General features: G+C 55.5%; 1 protein-coding gene across 7 annotated transcripts in view; it reads left to right on the top strand.

The window, feature by feature from the left end:
- TNS1 (tensin 1) overlaps positions 1 to 15,843 on the top strand; it is a 68,990-nt gene that overhangs the window by 48,409 nt on the left and 4,738 nt on the right. For 4 of the 7 annotated variants that reach the window (XM_071435177.1, XM_071435179.1, XM_071435180.1 and 1 more), the window contains 14 exons: positions 1,581 to 1,759; positions 2,019 to 2,157; positions 4,499 to 4,591; positions 5,482 to 5,517; positions 8,780 to 8,966; positions 9,771 to 10,639; positions 11,972 to 12,058; positions 12,625 to 12,756; positions 13,170 to 13,262; positions 13,917 to 13,994; positions 14,083 to 14,154; positions 14,234 to 14,402; positions 14,671 to 14,739; positions 15,034 to 15,066. In XM_071435177.1, the coding sequence (XP_071291278.1) occupies positions 1,581 to 1,759; positions 2,019 to 2,157; positions 4,499 to 4,591; positions 5,482 to 5,517; positions 8,780 to 8,966; positions 9,771 to 10,639; positions 11,972 to 12,058; positions 12,625 to 12,756; positions 13,170 to 13,262; positions 13,917 to 13,994; positions 14,083 to 14,154; positions 14,234 to 14,402; positions 14,671 to 14,739; positions 15,034 to 15,066 (2,236 nt within the window). The remainder of the gene's footprint in view (positions 1 to 1,580; positions 1,760 to 2,018; positions 2,158 to 4,498; positions 4,592 to 5,481; positions 5,518 to 8,779; positions 8,967 to 9,770; positions 10,640 to 11,971; positions 12,059 to 12,624; positions 12,757 to 13,169; positions 13,263 to 13,916; positions 13,995 to 14,082; positions 14,155 to 14,233; positions 14,403 to 14,670; positions 14,740 to 15,033; positions 15,067 to 15,843) is intronic. The other 3 variants (XM_071435178.1, XM_071435181.1, XM_071435182.1) reach the window with 2 other exon arrangements.

The following is a 15,843-nucleotide window of genomic DNA, read 5'->3' on the forward strand; positions in this document are numbered from 1 at the left end:
CAGGGACCCTCCCGGTCCCCCTGTTCTCTCCACGGGTCTTTTTAATGGCCATCTCCCGTGCCGGTGAGCACCTGCAGAAAGGATCGGGAGTTGTGTTTCAAAGCTGCTCTTAGTGGAATTTTCCAGGCCGCCTCTGCGGCTGGAGCCAGCCCCGTTGGCTCGAGTCCCCCGCCTCGCAGCCTGGCCGCCTCTCCCCCCGAGCCGCGATTTTATTGTTGTTGCCATTCACTGGGCCGATTATTTAGAAATGCGCCCGGGCCACCTCCTTCCCCGCTGCCCTGGCAGCCCTTGCCCCGGGCCGGGAAGGCTCTGGTGTGTGCGCCGAGCAGCGAGGAGGGGAGGGCAGCGGGTGCGAGGCGTGGGTCCCATGCGGAGCCCCCGGGAGTGAGGGGAAGCAGCTGATGGCTGGTTTTCCTCCGCCAGCCCGTGGGAAAGGAGTTGGTGTTTGAAAAGTGCATTTCCTGGAGCGTGATGCTGGCCTTTCTCCTTTTTTTTTTTTTTTTCTTCTTTTTCTCCTTTTTCTCTTTTTTTCTTGCCTAATGTGCTGACCAAGGGGAGCACGAGTGCTCAACGATTGTGGGAAAAGTAGAGGGGACAGGGGGACAGTATTGTCACCTCTGCTAGGGGGTAGGAGTGTGAGTCCCACGGGGCTCTGAGCTGTGCCCATGGTACTCTGTGGGGTTGCTGTGCACTGAACTCAGCACCATCATCCATGAGCCCAGAGTAACCTCTTAGCCAGGCGAGGTGGGATAGAAAGTGTGTTTGGGCACTGTCAGGTGTTGGGAGAGTTGAGCTGCCCTGCCCTGTGCCAACTTTGTCTGTGTTCCTGGGCTTTATCCCAGCCAAGGAGATCTATCTCCACAGCCCAAGAAACCCAATCTCCTGTGATGACTTGGTTGCTCTGTTCTTCCCCCCAGCCTGTGGACATTGGTGGCTCCTGCTGCTGGGATCTGGGAAAGATGTTTGGGGGGAGATGGAGGGGAGATGCTCATCTCTCCTTTTAGAGAGGCTTTGCAGTGGGGACAGAGCAGCAGTGTTTTTGTAGGGTTCCCCGCACTATTCCTCTGATGAGTTCTTTCTTCTTTATCCAGTGCTCCCTCTGCCTTGGGGATTCACAAAACCAGGCTTTTTCCACTGCTGTGGTTGAAGCCACATCTGGCTGTGGGTGCAGGGATGCAGGCTGAATACAGCTGTCCTTGTGCTGGCTGATTTGGTCATTTCCCACTATGATGCTGTCGGGAGGCCCTGTTACTTCCCTGCTCTGCAGGGATGGGCTGTCTGGACTAATATCAGGATGCTCTTGCCCCTTGCACTCACTGCTGGAGGTTGTCCCCGAAAATCTAATGGTGCTTGGGAGGGCTAGTGCAGCATTTCAGCCACTAGCCACAACCCTGCCTTGCTCTATCACCTGGTCACTGTTGTAGGGTGTATCTGCTCCAGCTACCCATGCTGGTCTGGGGCTTTGATGCAGGTGCGTGCTGCAGCTGAGACCTCTCAGGTCAGGCCTGAAGCATCTCCTGCTGGTCCCCACCTCAGCTGGCAGCTGCTCACCCCTGTGCCACCCTGTGCTTGCCCTGCAGGGGTGCAGTCCCGGGAGAAGCCTCTGGAGGAGAGCGCTGTTCCTGCCCGCAAGCGGACTCCCAGCGACAGCCACTATGAGAAGAGCTCCCCGGAGCCCGGCTCGCCCCGCAGCCCCACCGTGCTCTCACCTGAGGTGGTCAGCACCATCGCAGCCAACCCTGGAGGGAGGCCCAAAGAGGTGGGCTGGAGTAGAGGACTGCTGGGCTGGGGGGTGGCTGACTGGGGAGATGTGCCTCCAGGGAGGGGGATGGCTTGGTCAGCATTCACAGCATCCACAGAGCTGGGGGTCAGTGGTGGTTTTTGTGGTGGTGGGGGTGGTGGTTAGCAGGGAGGAGGTGAAACCCTTCCCTTTGCCCCCTCTGCCCTCTCCTTGGGGTGTCCTGGAGGTTTGTGCCCATCATAGGGATGGGACTGACTCTTTCTCCTGCTCTCCCCAGCCTCACCTCCACAGCTACAAGGAAGCCTTCGAGGAGATGGAGGGTGCCTCCCCCACCAGCCCACCCTCCAGCGGCGGTGAGATTTCTCCCCCCACCCCAGCCTTCCCTGTGTCACCACAAACCCCTTACTCCAACACCTGTAAGTGCCATGCCTCTGGGAGGCAGAGGGGCTCGGTGGGTGGCTCTGGGCAAGCCAGAAATTTGCCAAGGGTCAGACAGCTCCAGGTTCCAAACACCCACCACCATGTTAACCACTCCTCCTCTCCATCTTCCTTTCTCCTCCACATCCTGCCACTCCATGCTACCGTCAGCATCCCACTTACCTCAGCTTCACATGCTTGGCACACTCTTCTTGGCTTTTCCCCACCCTCCGCTCACTGGGGTGTTATTTTTTTGGGATCCCAAGGTGGGATGGGGAGAGAGGCATGCTATGACCTCATCCCATCCTGCATCTCCCCATTTTTCCTACTGGCATGGCATGAAGAGAAAACTGCAGTGGCAGGCGAGTGGGAGGGAAGCAGGAGGGACTGAAGATTAGGAGGGCAGACTCACACCACATCACTTCTTGCTCACAATTTCAAAGGCAGGAGGGGCAGAAGGCTGGGATGCTCTTTGCATGCTGCATCTTTTGCTCTCTGCTCCTCCAGTGCAGCGTCTCTGTTCTGACTTTCCCTGTCTCAGTCGTGGTGGGTTTGTGTGGACTGGGTTTGTGTGACCAGCTTGAGCGACGAGCCCTGAGGAGCAGCCACACGTCAGCACAGCACGACTCGGGCCAGAGCAGTGCAATGGAGCAGCCAGTCAACTGGGAAACCCATTAAAAAGATGACAGCCCCCCCATGCCCTCTAAAACACTTCTGTAGGCTGAAGGCTGAGGGATGCTCAAGGGTTGGGGATGCTTGGGCTGAGCACAGCCCCTTCTGATGCCATGTGCAGGTTGCAGTGAAGCCACCTGCCCCCCACAGCTCACCCTACAGGGCTTGGAAAACTTAACAGTTTTCTTGGGTACTGTTGCTCTTCCTTCCCTGCAATCCTCTGATATTTGAGTCCTGTCTCTCCGGATGAGGAGATGAGTGTGGGAGCATTGCTGGGTGCTTGGCAGCTGGGAAATGGCCCTGTTGTTCCTGGGGACTGAGAGCTCGGCCCCGGGGCAGCAGCAGCTCCTTTGGCAGTGGCTCAGTGGCTCTGGGAGATGAGTCACTTGCAGAGGTGACAGGAACAGCCTTGCTGGGGTGGTGGCCCCAAGACAGTGCTGCTTATCCAGCACCAGCCAGGGAAGCCTGGGAAGCTTGAAGCTGCAGCTTTCAGGCTTTGCCAAAGTGGCCCTGAGGGATATGGGAGCAACTCCCCTCTGTTGGGAGATGGTGGTCCTGGGAGAATTCCTGGCCCTGTGAGGACCCTGCTGCTCATCAGCCAGCTGAGGTGTGAGCTGACATTGTGGCTTGGGGTCAGCTGGATTGGAGGGAATCAGACACCCACTGGGGAAGGTGCTGCTGTCTTAGTTTCCCAGGAACTTGGCTGCTCAGCTGCTCCAGCCCCAGGCTGCTGGGTGGACCTGGCCTCAGGGCAAGGGTCTGGCTTTCCTCTGGACCTCCCACCACCCATTGCCTCCCAGCCTCGCCGCAGGCCCTGTGCCTGTGCCACCAGTCAGAGACATTCAGACACTGCTGGAGGCTCGTGCCCTTTGGTCTCTCTTGCTGAAGATGATGCCCTGAGGTTTCCCCTGATACGGGAAAATACAGCATCAGGGAGATGGGGCAAACCCAGTGGGTAGGAGGGGGAGGAGGTGCAATCTGCTTGGGGCAGTCTGCCCTGCCCTGTGAAACCCCACTACCATCCATGCCATAGCCATACACACATACACAGCTCCTCCTGGTGTGTATGTCTGGGCACAGGGGTGCAGAACTCACATGTGCATTGCCAGCCCTCTGTGTGAACATCCTCATCCACCCATTGAGCTGGTCTGGAGGGCAGGGGTTTTTTGGCAGTCCTCCTGTCCATTTTGTGGGGGTGATGAGCTGCTCTGGACAGCTGGGTTCCAGCTCAGCCAGATGTGGGGATTGGCAGAAAGGGGTTCAGGTGTGGGAGAGCTGGGTTGGTATGGCTGCTCACATAGGGGAAATGAAAGGGGCTTCATTTCATGTGTTTATGGTGGGGCTTTATAGGGATGGTGCTGGGAGATGGGGTCTGGGCCTGTCCTGATGGGAGTTGTCCCCTTTCTCCATCCTGCCAGGTTTGCAATGGGGCAGGGGGCTTGTTCCCAGTCACCTCCTTCCCTGTATCCTCTCCCAAATGAAGAGGAGGATCAGCATCCTTCTGTAGGGTGTTGCTTCATATGAGGGCATCTTGTGTTCTCAGCAGCCCTTCCTTGCAGCCAGTGCGTGGGATGGGCTACAGGGTTCTGAACCCATGGGCAGTTCCAGCCTTTCTGAGGCATCACCTCCCACCCTGCACTAACATTCTTGTGTCCACTGTGCCAACAGTGCGTTCTCCCCCTGGCCTGGCCAAGACCCCGCTCTCAGCACTGGGGCTGAAGCCCCACAACCCGGCTGAGATCCTGCTGCATCCAGTGGGAGGTGAGTGTGGACATGAGTGGGGACTGCAGGCAGATCTTTTTGTGGGGGCATCTGTGAGGATACCCTGGAAGGGTCCCTAGTTTGGAGAAGGCACTTCCACCTCCCTTTTGTGGGGCCTCTGGGACTGTGTAAGCCTGGGGGATGTTGGTGCTGCTCTGGGGGGCTCCACACAGGAGGGTCTTCAGCAGTGAAGGCTAGTAGATAACCCTGTGGCCCTGTTTCCTGCCCAGCCCCATACTCTTCCCTCTCCCAGCCCCTACATTCCTTCCCCTCCCTACGACAGCTGGAGACAGTTTGCTCTCTGGGAGTTGAGCCTGTCAGCCAGAACAATATCCAGAGCTCTTTCCATCCTGGACAGCAGTCTTTTAAGTGCAAAGGCCCTGCTGTCCTGGGGACGTGTCCTGAAGTAGCCTGCCAAGCCAGACCTTACTGCACCCCAGCACCCAGGGCCCCTTCCTGAGCCAGCTCAGGGCTGAGTGTGACCTCCTCAAACCCATCTGAGCCTGGGGGCCACAGGTTGATTGAGCTCACACTGCAAGACCCTTATCCCTCTGCCCTCAAGGGTGAGCTGATGCTTTTTTGGTGCTTGCTGGGCTTTTTGGAGCAGCCCTTTGGTCACTCTCTTCTGCACTGTTCTCTCTTTCCCATCTGAAGCCAACTTCCTGAGTTCTGGACATCATTTCTGGGATGTTGATGTGATGTGGGGGTGTCTGAGGCCGGGTTTCAGTTTGGAGCACTTCCAGTGTTGGGAGGTGTGGGACTCTCCTTTGTGCTCTTTGTGCCCCTGCCTGAGCAAGGCAGAGCTGCTTAACTCTGATTTCTCTTTCTGTCTCACACCTCCCTTCCTGCTCTTCCCACTCCCATCACTCCCCTGCCCCTCCATCTCTCAGAGCTAGAAGGGGAAGCAGGCGGTGACTCTGAAGAAGGTAAGAAAGGCTTTTCTTTCTCTGCATCTCTCTTCCTCATGCAACCTCACTGCTGGACTGTCCCTCAGAGCAAGCCCAGGTGTCTGTTCCAGCAGCCTTCCCTTGGGCTGTGCCTCAGGGTTGTAGGAGCCTGAGTCTTGCCTCTGCTGCTCCCTTTAGAGGAAGGGCACAGCATGCCTTGTGTCGTGGTAGGATTTCTCAGTGTCCAAGTTGGACCTGAAGGTCTGTCACACTGTGTGGCTGTCATCCCTGGGGACTGAGAGCTCTTTGTCAGTGAGTTGCCTCCTTACTGGTGGCATGCTGGGGATGCTGGCACGCTACAGCCAGCTTTGGATAAGCCTGGCGGGATCTGGGAGCAACAGGCCCAGTTTTAGTCTCCTTCCCTCCCCTTTTGGCTTTGCTGTTGCCATTCAGAGTGAAAATAAACCAAAGTGCAGCACAAAAGGTCAGCAGGCGCAGAGGCCACCAGTGTGTTGCCAGCACGGCCGGCTGGGCAGTGGTGCAGCACCAGCAGCTGGTGCACATCTCCTGCCCATCAGGCAGCTGCCCACATTCCCCTCACCTCTCCTGTCTCTGGGTTGTGCCACTTTGGGGATGCCAAAGATGGGGCTGAGCTGGGACATCAATTCAAGTGTGGCTGTGCTGATGGCGCAGGCACTGGGACGGCACATCTCGTGTGGGGACAGAGGCTTTGGGAGTGGCTGTGATTCCTTGGAGTGCTGCCTGCTAGGTAACGGTTGTTGGGTGGTTTTGCTTCCTCCTTTAATGCATTTTTGCGCCCTCTGAGCTGGGATGAGGAACTGTATGTTCAGGATGGGTTTTGGGGAAAGAGTGTCTCTTCTTGGTGGGTGTGGTGCTTCCTCTAGCCCTAGCAGCCATCAGCATTTCTCCTTGGAAGTTTCTCAAAATGCACACAACCAAAACCTGAACACTGTGTCATAGTGGAGAAAGTATTTGCTTGAAAAAAATGTTCTACTTTCAGAACTGATTTTTCAATTATGGCTATTTGGATACATTAAAGGAAGCAAAGCTGGGATAAAATCAGGCTTTTACCCCATAAGTTCCCCCAATCTTTACCATTTATGTGCAGCTTTAAGCCTCCAAAGACTCAAACATTGCCTCTCCTCTCCTTCCCGCTAAACCCTCAGGGGCTCAAGCTGTCCTGCATCTCTGTCCCCTTGCATGATGGTTGACCCCCAAGCAAGGATGTCCAGTGACCCTGCATTGCCCAGGCTGAGTGGCCACAATGGGCCTTCTGCCCTGCTTCATCCTCTGTAAAATTATATTTTTGGGCACTGAATTTACAGTTCTGAGAAGGGACTGGTGTTTTGGCTTACTGCTGGCTTAGGGCCCTCTGCACTTAGCCACACATTCCAGGAGCCACACTCCAGGGGGGCAGTCCCTGCCCCTCTGTGCTCTGCCTAGAGATCCCAGCTGGAATGGCTGCCCTCTGTATGGGGTTGGAAGATGCTGTGGCAGTGTGGGAGCTCAGGATGTGGCTGTCAGCTCTGAGGAGGCTTTAAAACAGCCTGACACAGATGCAGCACTGGGGATTTCTGGCCAGCGTGCAGCCCTGCTCGGATTTGGGATTCAAACAAATGCCCATCTCCTTGGTGACTCAGAGTTTCTCTATTTTCCCACCCATTTTCCCATCTCCAGAGTCCCTTCCAAGAAAATACAAGGAGGCAAGATCAGATTTTTCAGCCTAAAAAAATCCTGCCTGAAACTTCCTAACTTTTCTCCTGTCCTGTGTTGAATCAATGTACTGGAACCTGTGCCCATGGCCACACACCTCACTGTGGCACAGCCCCCAAGCCCCCTGCTCCTGCCTTTTTAGGAGGGGCTGGAATTTTCACAGCCCTATGGTCCTAACCTCTTGCAGGCTGACTCATATGTACTGTCTGGCTAATTTTAGTCTGGGCTGGGGAGCTGGGAAGGGGAAAAGTGAGTAGCTGTGAAATTAATTTAATTACCTAAGCTGCAATGGATTTCTTGCAGCTGCCCTGGGTAGTGCCTCATCCCTGTCACTCAGGATGTCCTGCCTTAGATGCTGGTACCCAGCCTGTGTAGAGGTCCATGGTCTGGATTTGGCTCAGATCTTTCCTAGAGTTGTTGGCCAGGGACATCAGCCCAAGGGAGGGACTCCTCCTCCCCTCTCCACAGACAGATGGGGCACAGAGATGCTGTGGGGGAAGGAGTGGGACCTATGACAGTCTTTTTCCTTGCATGTCTCTGTTCCAGCTCGGAACGTGGAGCTGTGCATTGGCATTGCTGACGGTGAGCAGGCTAGCTTGCCAGCAGGCTGAGCCAGAGCCCAGCTGTTATGACTAATAATAACAATAATAATGTTTGTAATGCTAATTACTACTGCAGAGCTGCTTTGGGCATGGCCAGCCTGGAGCCAGGGACCAGCAAGGCTGCCTGGCCCATTGGATTTGATGCCAGTGGATGTTGTGTAGGGCAGGCTGAGGTGTGACATGGCTGCAGGACTTGGGGGAATGGGACTGAAGCTGCAGCCCCTTCCTCTGGTGCAGCTTTTGGTGGGGCCCGTGGGGCCTGTCATAGGGATGGGGTCCAGCCTGGGTGGAGCAGGAGGGGACTGGGTCTGGTGTCTGCCATGGCTGGTAATGGCCAGCCCAGCCCACTGCTCCTGGCACGGGACAGCTTGGCGGCTCTAAAGGAAAATTGCTTTTCTTGCTCGTGGGCTCTGGTTTCAAGCTGGGCTGGGAGTGAAAGTGTTGGATGCTGCAGTGGAAATAGCTGGAGTTGCCCTCTGGTCTGCAGATGGCTGGCAGAGGTGGGCTGCAGAGGGCAGGGAGCACAGGGCATTGTCATCAGTCCTGTGTGAGTCAGCGCAGGCTGGGCAGTGTCACTGGCTCTATTTTTAGGGGCTGTGGATGAACAGGGAGCAGGACGTGTTCTCTGTGGCATCCTGGGTGGGAGGGACGCTGACTCAGAGCAGGGTGAAGGGGCTGAGGCAAAGGGATCGTGGTCCCATGTTCCAGTCCCCTCAGAGAAAGAGGTGACTCCCCTCCCCATGTCCTGGCTGGGGTCTTCAGCATTCTTGAAGCAACTTCAAGGCCTTGAATGAGCCAGATGTGTTTTTGTACAACCCCTGGTGGAAGAGGTAGGGACAAATGTTCAGCTGGAGGAGGTCAGCTCAAGCATCTTCACTGGTGTGAAATGTGGGTCCTGGGAAGGGTGTGGCCCCTTTCCCGTGCAAGCTGTAGGCTCATCTGTTTTCACTTCTTTCTTGCTGCAGAGCCCAGGAGCTATGTGGAGTCAGTGGCGCGCACGGCCACCACAGGCAGGGGAGGGACACTGCCCGCTGCCCAGCCCGCTGCCCAGCCCGGAGGCCCAGAGGTGCCCACCAGGAATGGCACTTTCTCCAACTCCTTCATCGCTCCCAGCCCTGTCTCCACCAGCAGCCCTATTCACAGCATGGATGGGTAAGGCAGTGGGAGCAGGTCCCAGGGACTGGTGGGGCTGGGGCTGAACCCTGCCTGGTGCACAGGCTTAGAATCACAGAGTCACAGAATCATTAGGGTTGGAAAAGACCTCCAAGATCCTCACTGAGTCCAACCTTTGACTGAACACCACCCAGCCAACTAAATCAGAGCACTAAGTGCCATGTTCAGTTGTTTCTTGAACATCTCCAGGGATGGTGCTTGTTCCCACATGGAAACTGCCTTTGCAAAGACCCACATCTCTCCATGCAGGGTCTGGGTATCCTGGCCAGCTGTACACTTTGGTGCCCTGAGAACACAAATCTGGGTCACTGCTGGTTACTTGGTGGTTACTGCAGGACCTCAGAGACCTCTCACCTGGACCCTGGAGTGGGAGAAGGGATGGGTTGTGCTAACCCCCTAGCCCTGCGTTAGGCTGAGCATAAGTCCTCTGGGGTGAGATGGAGCCATTGTCCCTGTCCCTGTCTACCCTGCCCATGAGGTGTTCTTCAACCATGCAGGCTGGCGGGGCAGAATAAATCGGGGGTTTGCTGGGAGCAGAGCTGGAAAATGGCTCTGTTCCCCAGAGAGTCATACTTTGAGATGGAACTGGGATTCATGGTGGAGATAAAGCTGCCTCTAGTTGCTTCCATGAAGCTGTCTGGACACATCCCACAGTTGCCTCTGAACAACCAAGTAGCTGACTGGCTCTGTTGCCTCAGTTTCCCTGTGTGCCACATGCAGGAAGGTGCCAGTATCAGTCAGCAGCGGTGGAGCTGAATTCTACCTTTCTTCATCTCTCCCTAGGGCCTCCCTGCGCAGCTACCCATCGGAAGGCAGCCCCCATGGCATGGTTACACCTCCCCATGCCTCAGCTGAGCCCTTGTACCGCTCGCCTGTTGGCTCTCAGCTGCCCTCTGCTCACAGTAGCTACCAAAACTCGTCTCCATCTTCATTTGCAATGGTCCAAGGAGGGGTCCCGAGCTCGGCATACAGCAGCCCCGACTACCCTGATGGCCGAGCTGGCCTCCAGCCAGAACCCCAAGCTCGGCCACAGCCCCAGGTCAATGTGGTGGGGGTCCACACTCTGCCAGGGAGCCCCCGCAGCCTGCACCGGACAGTGGCTACAAATACACCGCCCAGCCCTGGCTTTGGGCGAAGAGCCATCAACCCCAGCATGAGCACTGCTCCTGGCAGCCCTGGGCTGGGCAGGCATGCTGTGATGGCCCATGGCAACCTGGTGGCCCCACCAGGCAGCCCCAGCCTGTCCAGGCACCAAGCAGCGGCAGCCACATCCCCTGGCAGCCCCCTGTATGGCTACTCCAGCCCAGAGGAAAGGCACCTGACCCTGTCTCGGCAGAGCAGCTCCTCTGGCTACCAGCCCCCCTCCACACCGTCCTTCCCCGTCTCCCCGGCGTACTACCCCGGCACGAGCACGCCGCACTCCTCCTCCCCGGACTCGGCTGCCTACCGCCAGGGCAGCCCCACCTCGCAGCCTGCTCTGCCTGAGAAGCGGCGCATGTCGGCTGGGGACCGCTCCAACAGCCTCCCCAACTATGCCACTGTCAACGGCAAGGTGTCCTCTCCCCTCTCCAGCGGCATGTCCAGCCCCAGCGGTGGGAGCGCCGTCGCCTTCTCCCACACTCTGCCGGACTTCTCCAAGTTCTCCATGCCAGGTAAGGGATGCTCTTGGAGGTTCCCACGTCCCCCTGCCCTACTCAGGGCTCTCCCCTCCTCCTCCTTGCTGGCTGTCAGGAAAGGGATTGCAGCCATGTCCTGATTTACCCCTCCTGTCCATCCGCAAACCAAAGGCACCGCTGGGGCTGGGGCCATTTCCTGCGCTTTCTGACAAATCCAAACAGGAAAAACACCGACTAGCATCTCTGGCATAAACAGCTTCCAGAGATGTGTATAAGGAGATCAAAGCTCCTGGAGGCGATTTTTCTCTGCCGTGGGGATGCACTGACCTCTTGGCCTCATTCCCAGAGGGCTTTACCGCACTGGGACCCCACTGCCTCCTCATTTCCAATGGTGCCATGCCCCAGGTGCCATCCTGCCTGGTACACTTTTGCCAGCTCTGGTTACAGACACCTTGGTGACGTCAAGATTGGGCTGATAGGAGCAGGGGAATAAAGCTGTGGGGCAGCGGTGGCTCCGGCTGCTGGGCCAGTTTCTCTGCTGAGCAGGCAGCCCTTTGTGGGCACTCTGGCACTCATCCTGGCCCTGTGACTCCTGTGGCCAAGGACCTTTCCCGGGGGGAAGCATGAGCAATTAAAACCTGTAACAATTAACAAGCAGCTTGGAGAGGGGAGTGAGCCCCCTGCCTCTCCGAAGGTGACCAGATTGCTGAGGGCTGATAACATGTCTCCAGTAGAGATGCTATCCAATCCTCTTGGTTGTTTGCCTGGTTGTTTTTGGAAAGCAGGTGGTTGTAAATGTTGCCTGAGTAAATGACAGCTTCACAGCCAGAGGACCAGCTCCCGTTGGGGCTGTGCCTCTGGTGGGCACTGAACAAGGCACAGCCAGGCTGGGGCTGTTTTGCCTAGGGTAGATTGACCTGTCCAGTTCCTCTTCACAGAGCAAAGATAAGGGAAGAAATTTACTTTTATGAAGTGTGATCCAAATCTTGAACATCAGAGAGCAGTGAAGGTTCTCTGAAGTCAGGATCTCTCTGGCACCTCCAGACATACCTCTTTCCTCCAACAGTTTTTATTTCACCTGGCCCACTTCTTTTAAATGAAGAATTCCCATTTCATCTTTGGCTGTGTACCATAGGGGCTCATCTGACACACAGCCCTTTGAGGCCCCTTGAGCTTGGATTTAGCTTTAGATGACCAGCAGCCCCATAAGCTCCAGGTAGTGATACCCTGTGTGGGTATGGGGAACTGGGCTGAGGTTAGTGCAATGTGCTGGATCTGAAAGGAGGTGGACGTATTAATGCTTTGGTTGGATGTAGAGTCTCAGATACAGCATCTTTTAACTTTTTTCTTGTCTTCCCTTTCCTGCAGACATCAGTCCTGAGACTCGTGCCAATGTCAAGTTTGTGCAGGATACTTCCAAGTACTGGTACAAACCAGACATCTCTAGGGAGCAGGGTAAGTAGATGACACAGGGTTGGGAGTTGGGATGTATCTGGAATCACAGGGATTAGCAAGGGTTGGATGGGGGTTGAAACCCCATTCAGCTGCAGGTTTGTGTGATGTGGGCTCTTCAAACCTTCCTCTTGGTAGAAGAGCTCCAGTCCCCGCAGTGTGCTGTGGATCTGTGTTTGCAGTTTAGGGTGCAAAACACCAGGATCTTGAGCTAATAATGCTCAGAGGTCTTGGAAACATGGCTAAAAAGAGCGGGGAGAACAAGGAGGCGGCAGGATGCCTTCAGGGGCATGGTCCCAGCATTTGGGCCTTGGCTCCTGTTTGCTCTCCAGTACTTGGTTGCTCAGACATAGGCAGGGTGGGAACTGGAGATGCCCACACAAGGGCAGGGGAGGTGGGGGGAGATGAGCCTCATCCTGGCAACCCACTCAGACGTGCAGGAGGCACAGTAATATTGTGGTGCCTGGCTATGAGAGCGGGGGCACCCTGTCCAACCTACACCTGCTGGTCTCTTCAGGGTGTGTTGGTTTTCACTGTGCCTGTCTGAGCTCTGCCATTCTCTCCTGCAGCCATTGCCTTGCTGAAGGACAGGGAGCCGGGGGCTTTCATCATCCGGGACAGCCACTCCTTCCGGGGAGCCTATGGCCTTGCCATGAAAGTTGCTTCTCCGCCTCCCACGGTCATGCAGCAGAACAAGAAAGGTATTGTGTGCCCTTCTCCTTCCCACGCCGAGATGCTTTCCATCGTTCAGCCAGGGCGAGCGGGCAGCTGGGGCTGCTGAGCAGTCATGCCCTTGGGTATGTGCTGATGTGGCAGGATCCCTGCCTCCCAGGGCACAGGGAAGCACCAGGCATCCTCTGCCCTGAGCTGTGGAGGGCTCAGGAGCACCTACATCTTGGACTTCAGTATAATGAAATGGGTAGAGCCTCTCCAGCCCACCAGTACTGTGGGGCAGCTTGGCTGGGGGTTGACCATGTGCAAAGGGACAGATTTGAGGAGGGTGTGTGTAGTGTTAGGGACCCATCTCTTGAGCTGGAGCACTGGTTCCTTAATGGTACTGCATAGTAATAGGAGAAGGGTGGCTGTGGTGTGAGAACCTCTCATCTCTTCCCAGGAGACTTGGCCAATGAGCTGGTGAGGCACTTCCTCATCGAGACAAGCTCACGAGGTGTGAAACTAAAAGGATGCCCCAACGAGCCTAATTTTGGTAAGTCCCCCCAGTGTGCTTTCCACATGTGGGGTTGGGTTGGGAGAGCCTTGCCTACTGTCAAAGCAGAGCTGTCTGGGAGAGCCTGTTACTGCCTCTTGTCCCTGTGTAACTGAATGCTGTGGGCTTTTGGAGCCTCTGTGTTCATGCACACTCATGAGAGCATGCAAACATGCCTGTATGCATAGGTACATACCTGTCTACACACACGTGTAGGACAGCTAATGCTGCTGGGAGGGTGGAGGGCAGGGGCTCCCCTTGTTCCATTTATTCCATGACTAATGTTGTCTGAGGAGCTGCATGAAGACCTTTGCTGCATTTTTTGTTCCTAAAGTGGCCCTGGCACCTCTGTCCCCTCCCTGAGCTGTCTGTGGCGGGCTACATGGTGATTTCAGTGAGAGGAACTGCCATGTGTGGCATTAGGACCATTAGTGAGGAAATCCACCTAAAAGCCCCCCAGAGCAATGGTGACCTAATCAGGGAAAGCTGGAGTTTCTTGTTCCTTTCCTTGGTTAATGGTTATCATAGTTTGGATTGTGCGGTTCCATAGCCCAATGATTTTGCAAAAGGATTATTGTATTAACCCAGCAGGTGCAAACAATTCTTCACCTGGCAACACTGGCCCTGTGCTGACCATCTTCCCTCTCTCCCCAGGCTGTCTCTCAGCGCTGGTGTACCAGCACTCCATCACGCCCTTGGCCCTGCCCTGCAAGCTGGTCATTCCTGACCGAGGTAAGAGCATTGCATCTGTCCTCACAGCCTGCAGGGAGGGGGTAGGTTTCCAAGCAGGGAGCACCAGTAACCATCCCATGTCTCCTAGATCCCATGGAGGAAAAGAAAGACTCTGCGTCAGCAACCAATTCAGCCACGGACCTCCTCAAACAGGGTGCAGGTGAGTTGAGAGGGGTTGTTGTGAGGTGAGCTTGGCTTGGAATACTGCTTGACTCCATGTCTGCTGTCTCCCTTTCCAGCCTGCAATGTCCTCTTCATCAACTCAGTGGAGATGGAGTCTCTGACAGGCCCGCAGGCCATCTCAAAGGCTGTTGCTGAGACGCTGGTGGCTGACCCCACGCCCACAGCTACCATTGTTCACTTCAAAGTCTCCGCACAAGGCATCACCTTAACGGACAACCAGAGGAAGTAAGAGCCTCCATGGCCACATCTCTGGCCAAAAGCCAGTGTTGGCTTATTCCCAAAGCCCACAGGGCTGTGATTCAGGAAGTGTGTTGGTGAAGGATGTCCCTAGAACGGCATCAACCTGGTCATGGACATGGCTGGGCTTTGTCCTTGACTCTTGGAACATCCTATGGGAGACCTATGGCAGTGTCCCCTGGGCTGGTGGAGCTGGGTTGTGGTGAGACAGTGGTGGAGCTTCCCTGGCCCTGATATTCCCTGCTTTGTGTTTCAGATTGTTCTTCCGAAGACACTACCCCCTCAATACTGTCACCTTCTGTGACTTGGACCCCCAGGAACGAAAGTGAGTGCCCTAACCTGGGGGGAGTGCATGACCCCCAGCCCTTTCACTCCTGTAGCCTCCTGGGATGCTTGGAGCAGGGTCTTTGCTTGCTCTCTCCTCTGCTCTTGCAAAGAGAGAATGCAAGGTCCCCTTGGATAATGTGGTGCAGTGCCAGCTTCTTCTGGTGACTTTTTGGTGTCTCCAAGCATCTTCATGCTGAGGGAGAGGTGCATCATTTTTCCATAAAGCCAAAGGCCCTGTCTCTCTGTGGGGTGCAGGAGGGACCATCTCTCACACCTTCTCTTCTCCTTGCAGGTGGACTAAAACTGATGGCAGTGGCCCAGCCAAGTAAGTACTTTCTGTGCTTCCCAGCAGATTCCTCCCAGCTGCTGTTGAGGTGGCTTCTGCCTGTGTTCGGGCATTGGCTGGGAGATGTCCTGTGCAAGGCATCCTGGCTGTGTTTGAGGTGGGCTCAGCTCCTCACTGCAGGAGTGTTTCACCCAAGCATGAGATCATAGTCTTGGGAACTCTGGATGCATCTTTTAACCCCAAATTCCTGGTCAGAGCAGGCATGGCTCTTGCTGAACTGACCAAACTGGAAACTCTCCCAACATTGGGAGAGTTGGGGAGTCATTGGGAACCAGGTTATAGAGCAGAGATGGGGTTATGCTGATGGCATGAGCTACTGTTCATCTCTTCCCTTTCTTCCTGTCCTGACCCATGGGGGAGCACAGAGCTGTTGGCTGAGCCCATTTGCAGGGGCCAGCTCCCACTAATTTTAGCCATTGTGTGAGCGAAGGGGTTTTTATTAGGATGTCCAGCTGCTGGGATATTTCCCCTCCCCAATTAGAAATGCCGTAGCCTGGGCCTGTCTCACATTCTGTTCCCCCTGTATTTATAACTTGAGTTTGCACATCCTAATTTAAAAAAAATAAGGGACATTTTATTCATCAGGGGAGAGACAGACAGAAATAACCAGATGGTCTCATTCAGCTTCCTGTGTCCTTGCATGGCCTTCATCTCTTGGAGGGTTTGCCCCAATGGCCAGCCCATCTCACCTCTGGTTTCAAGAGGCCAAACCAAGGCAATCCTGTGCTCATCTGGAAGGTCCCTTCTTTGGGATGG

This window comes from Agelaius tricolor, unplaced genomic scaffold (genome assembly GCF_023055355.1).
Source record: "Agelaius tricolor isolate 1412-34295 unplaced genomic scaffold, bAgeTri1.0.p SCAF_10, whole genome shotgun sequence".
Classification (NCBI taxonomy): Eukaryota; Metazoa; Chordata; class Aves; order Passeriformes; family Icteridae; genus Agelaius; species Agelaius tricolor.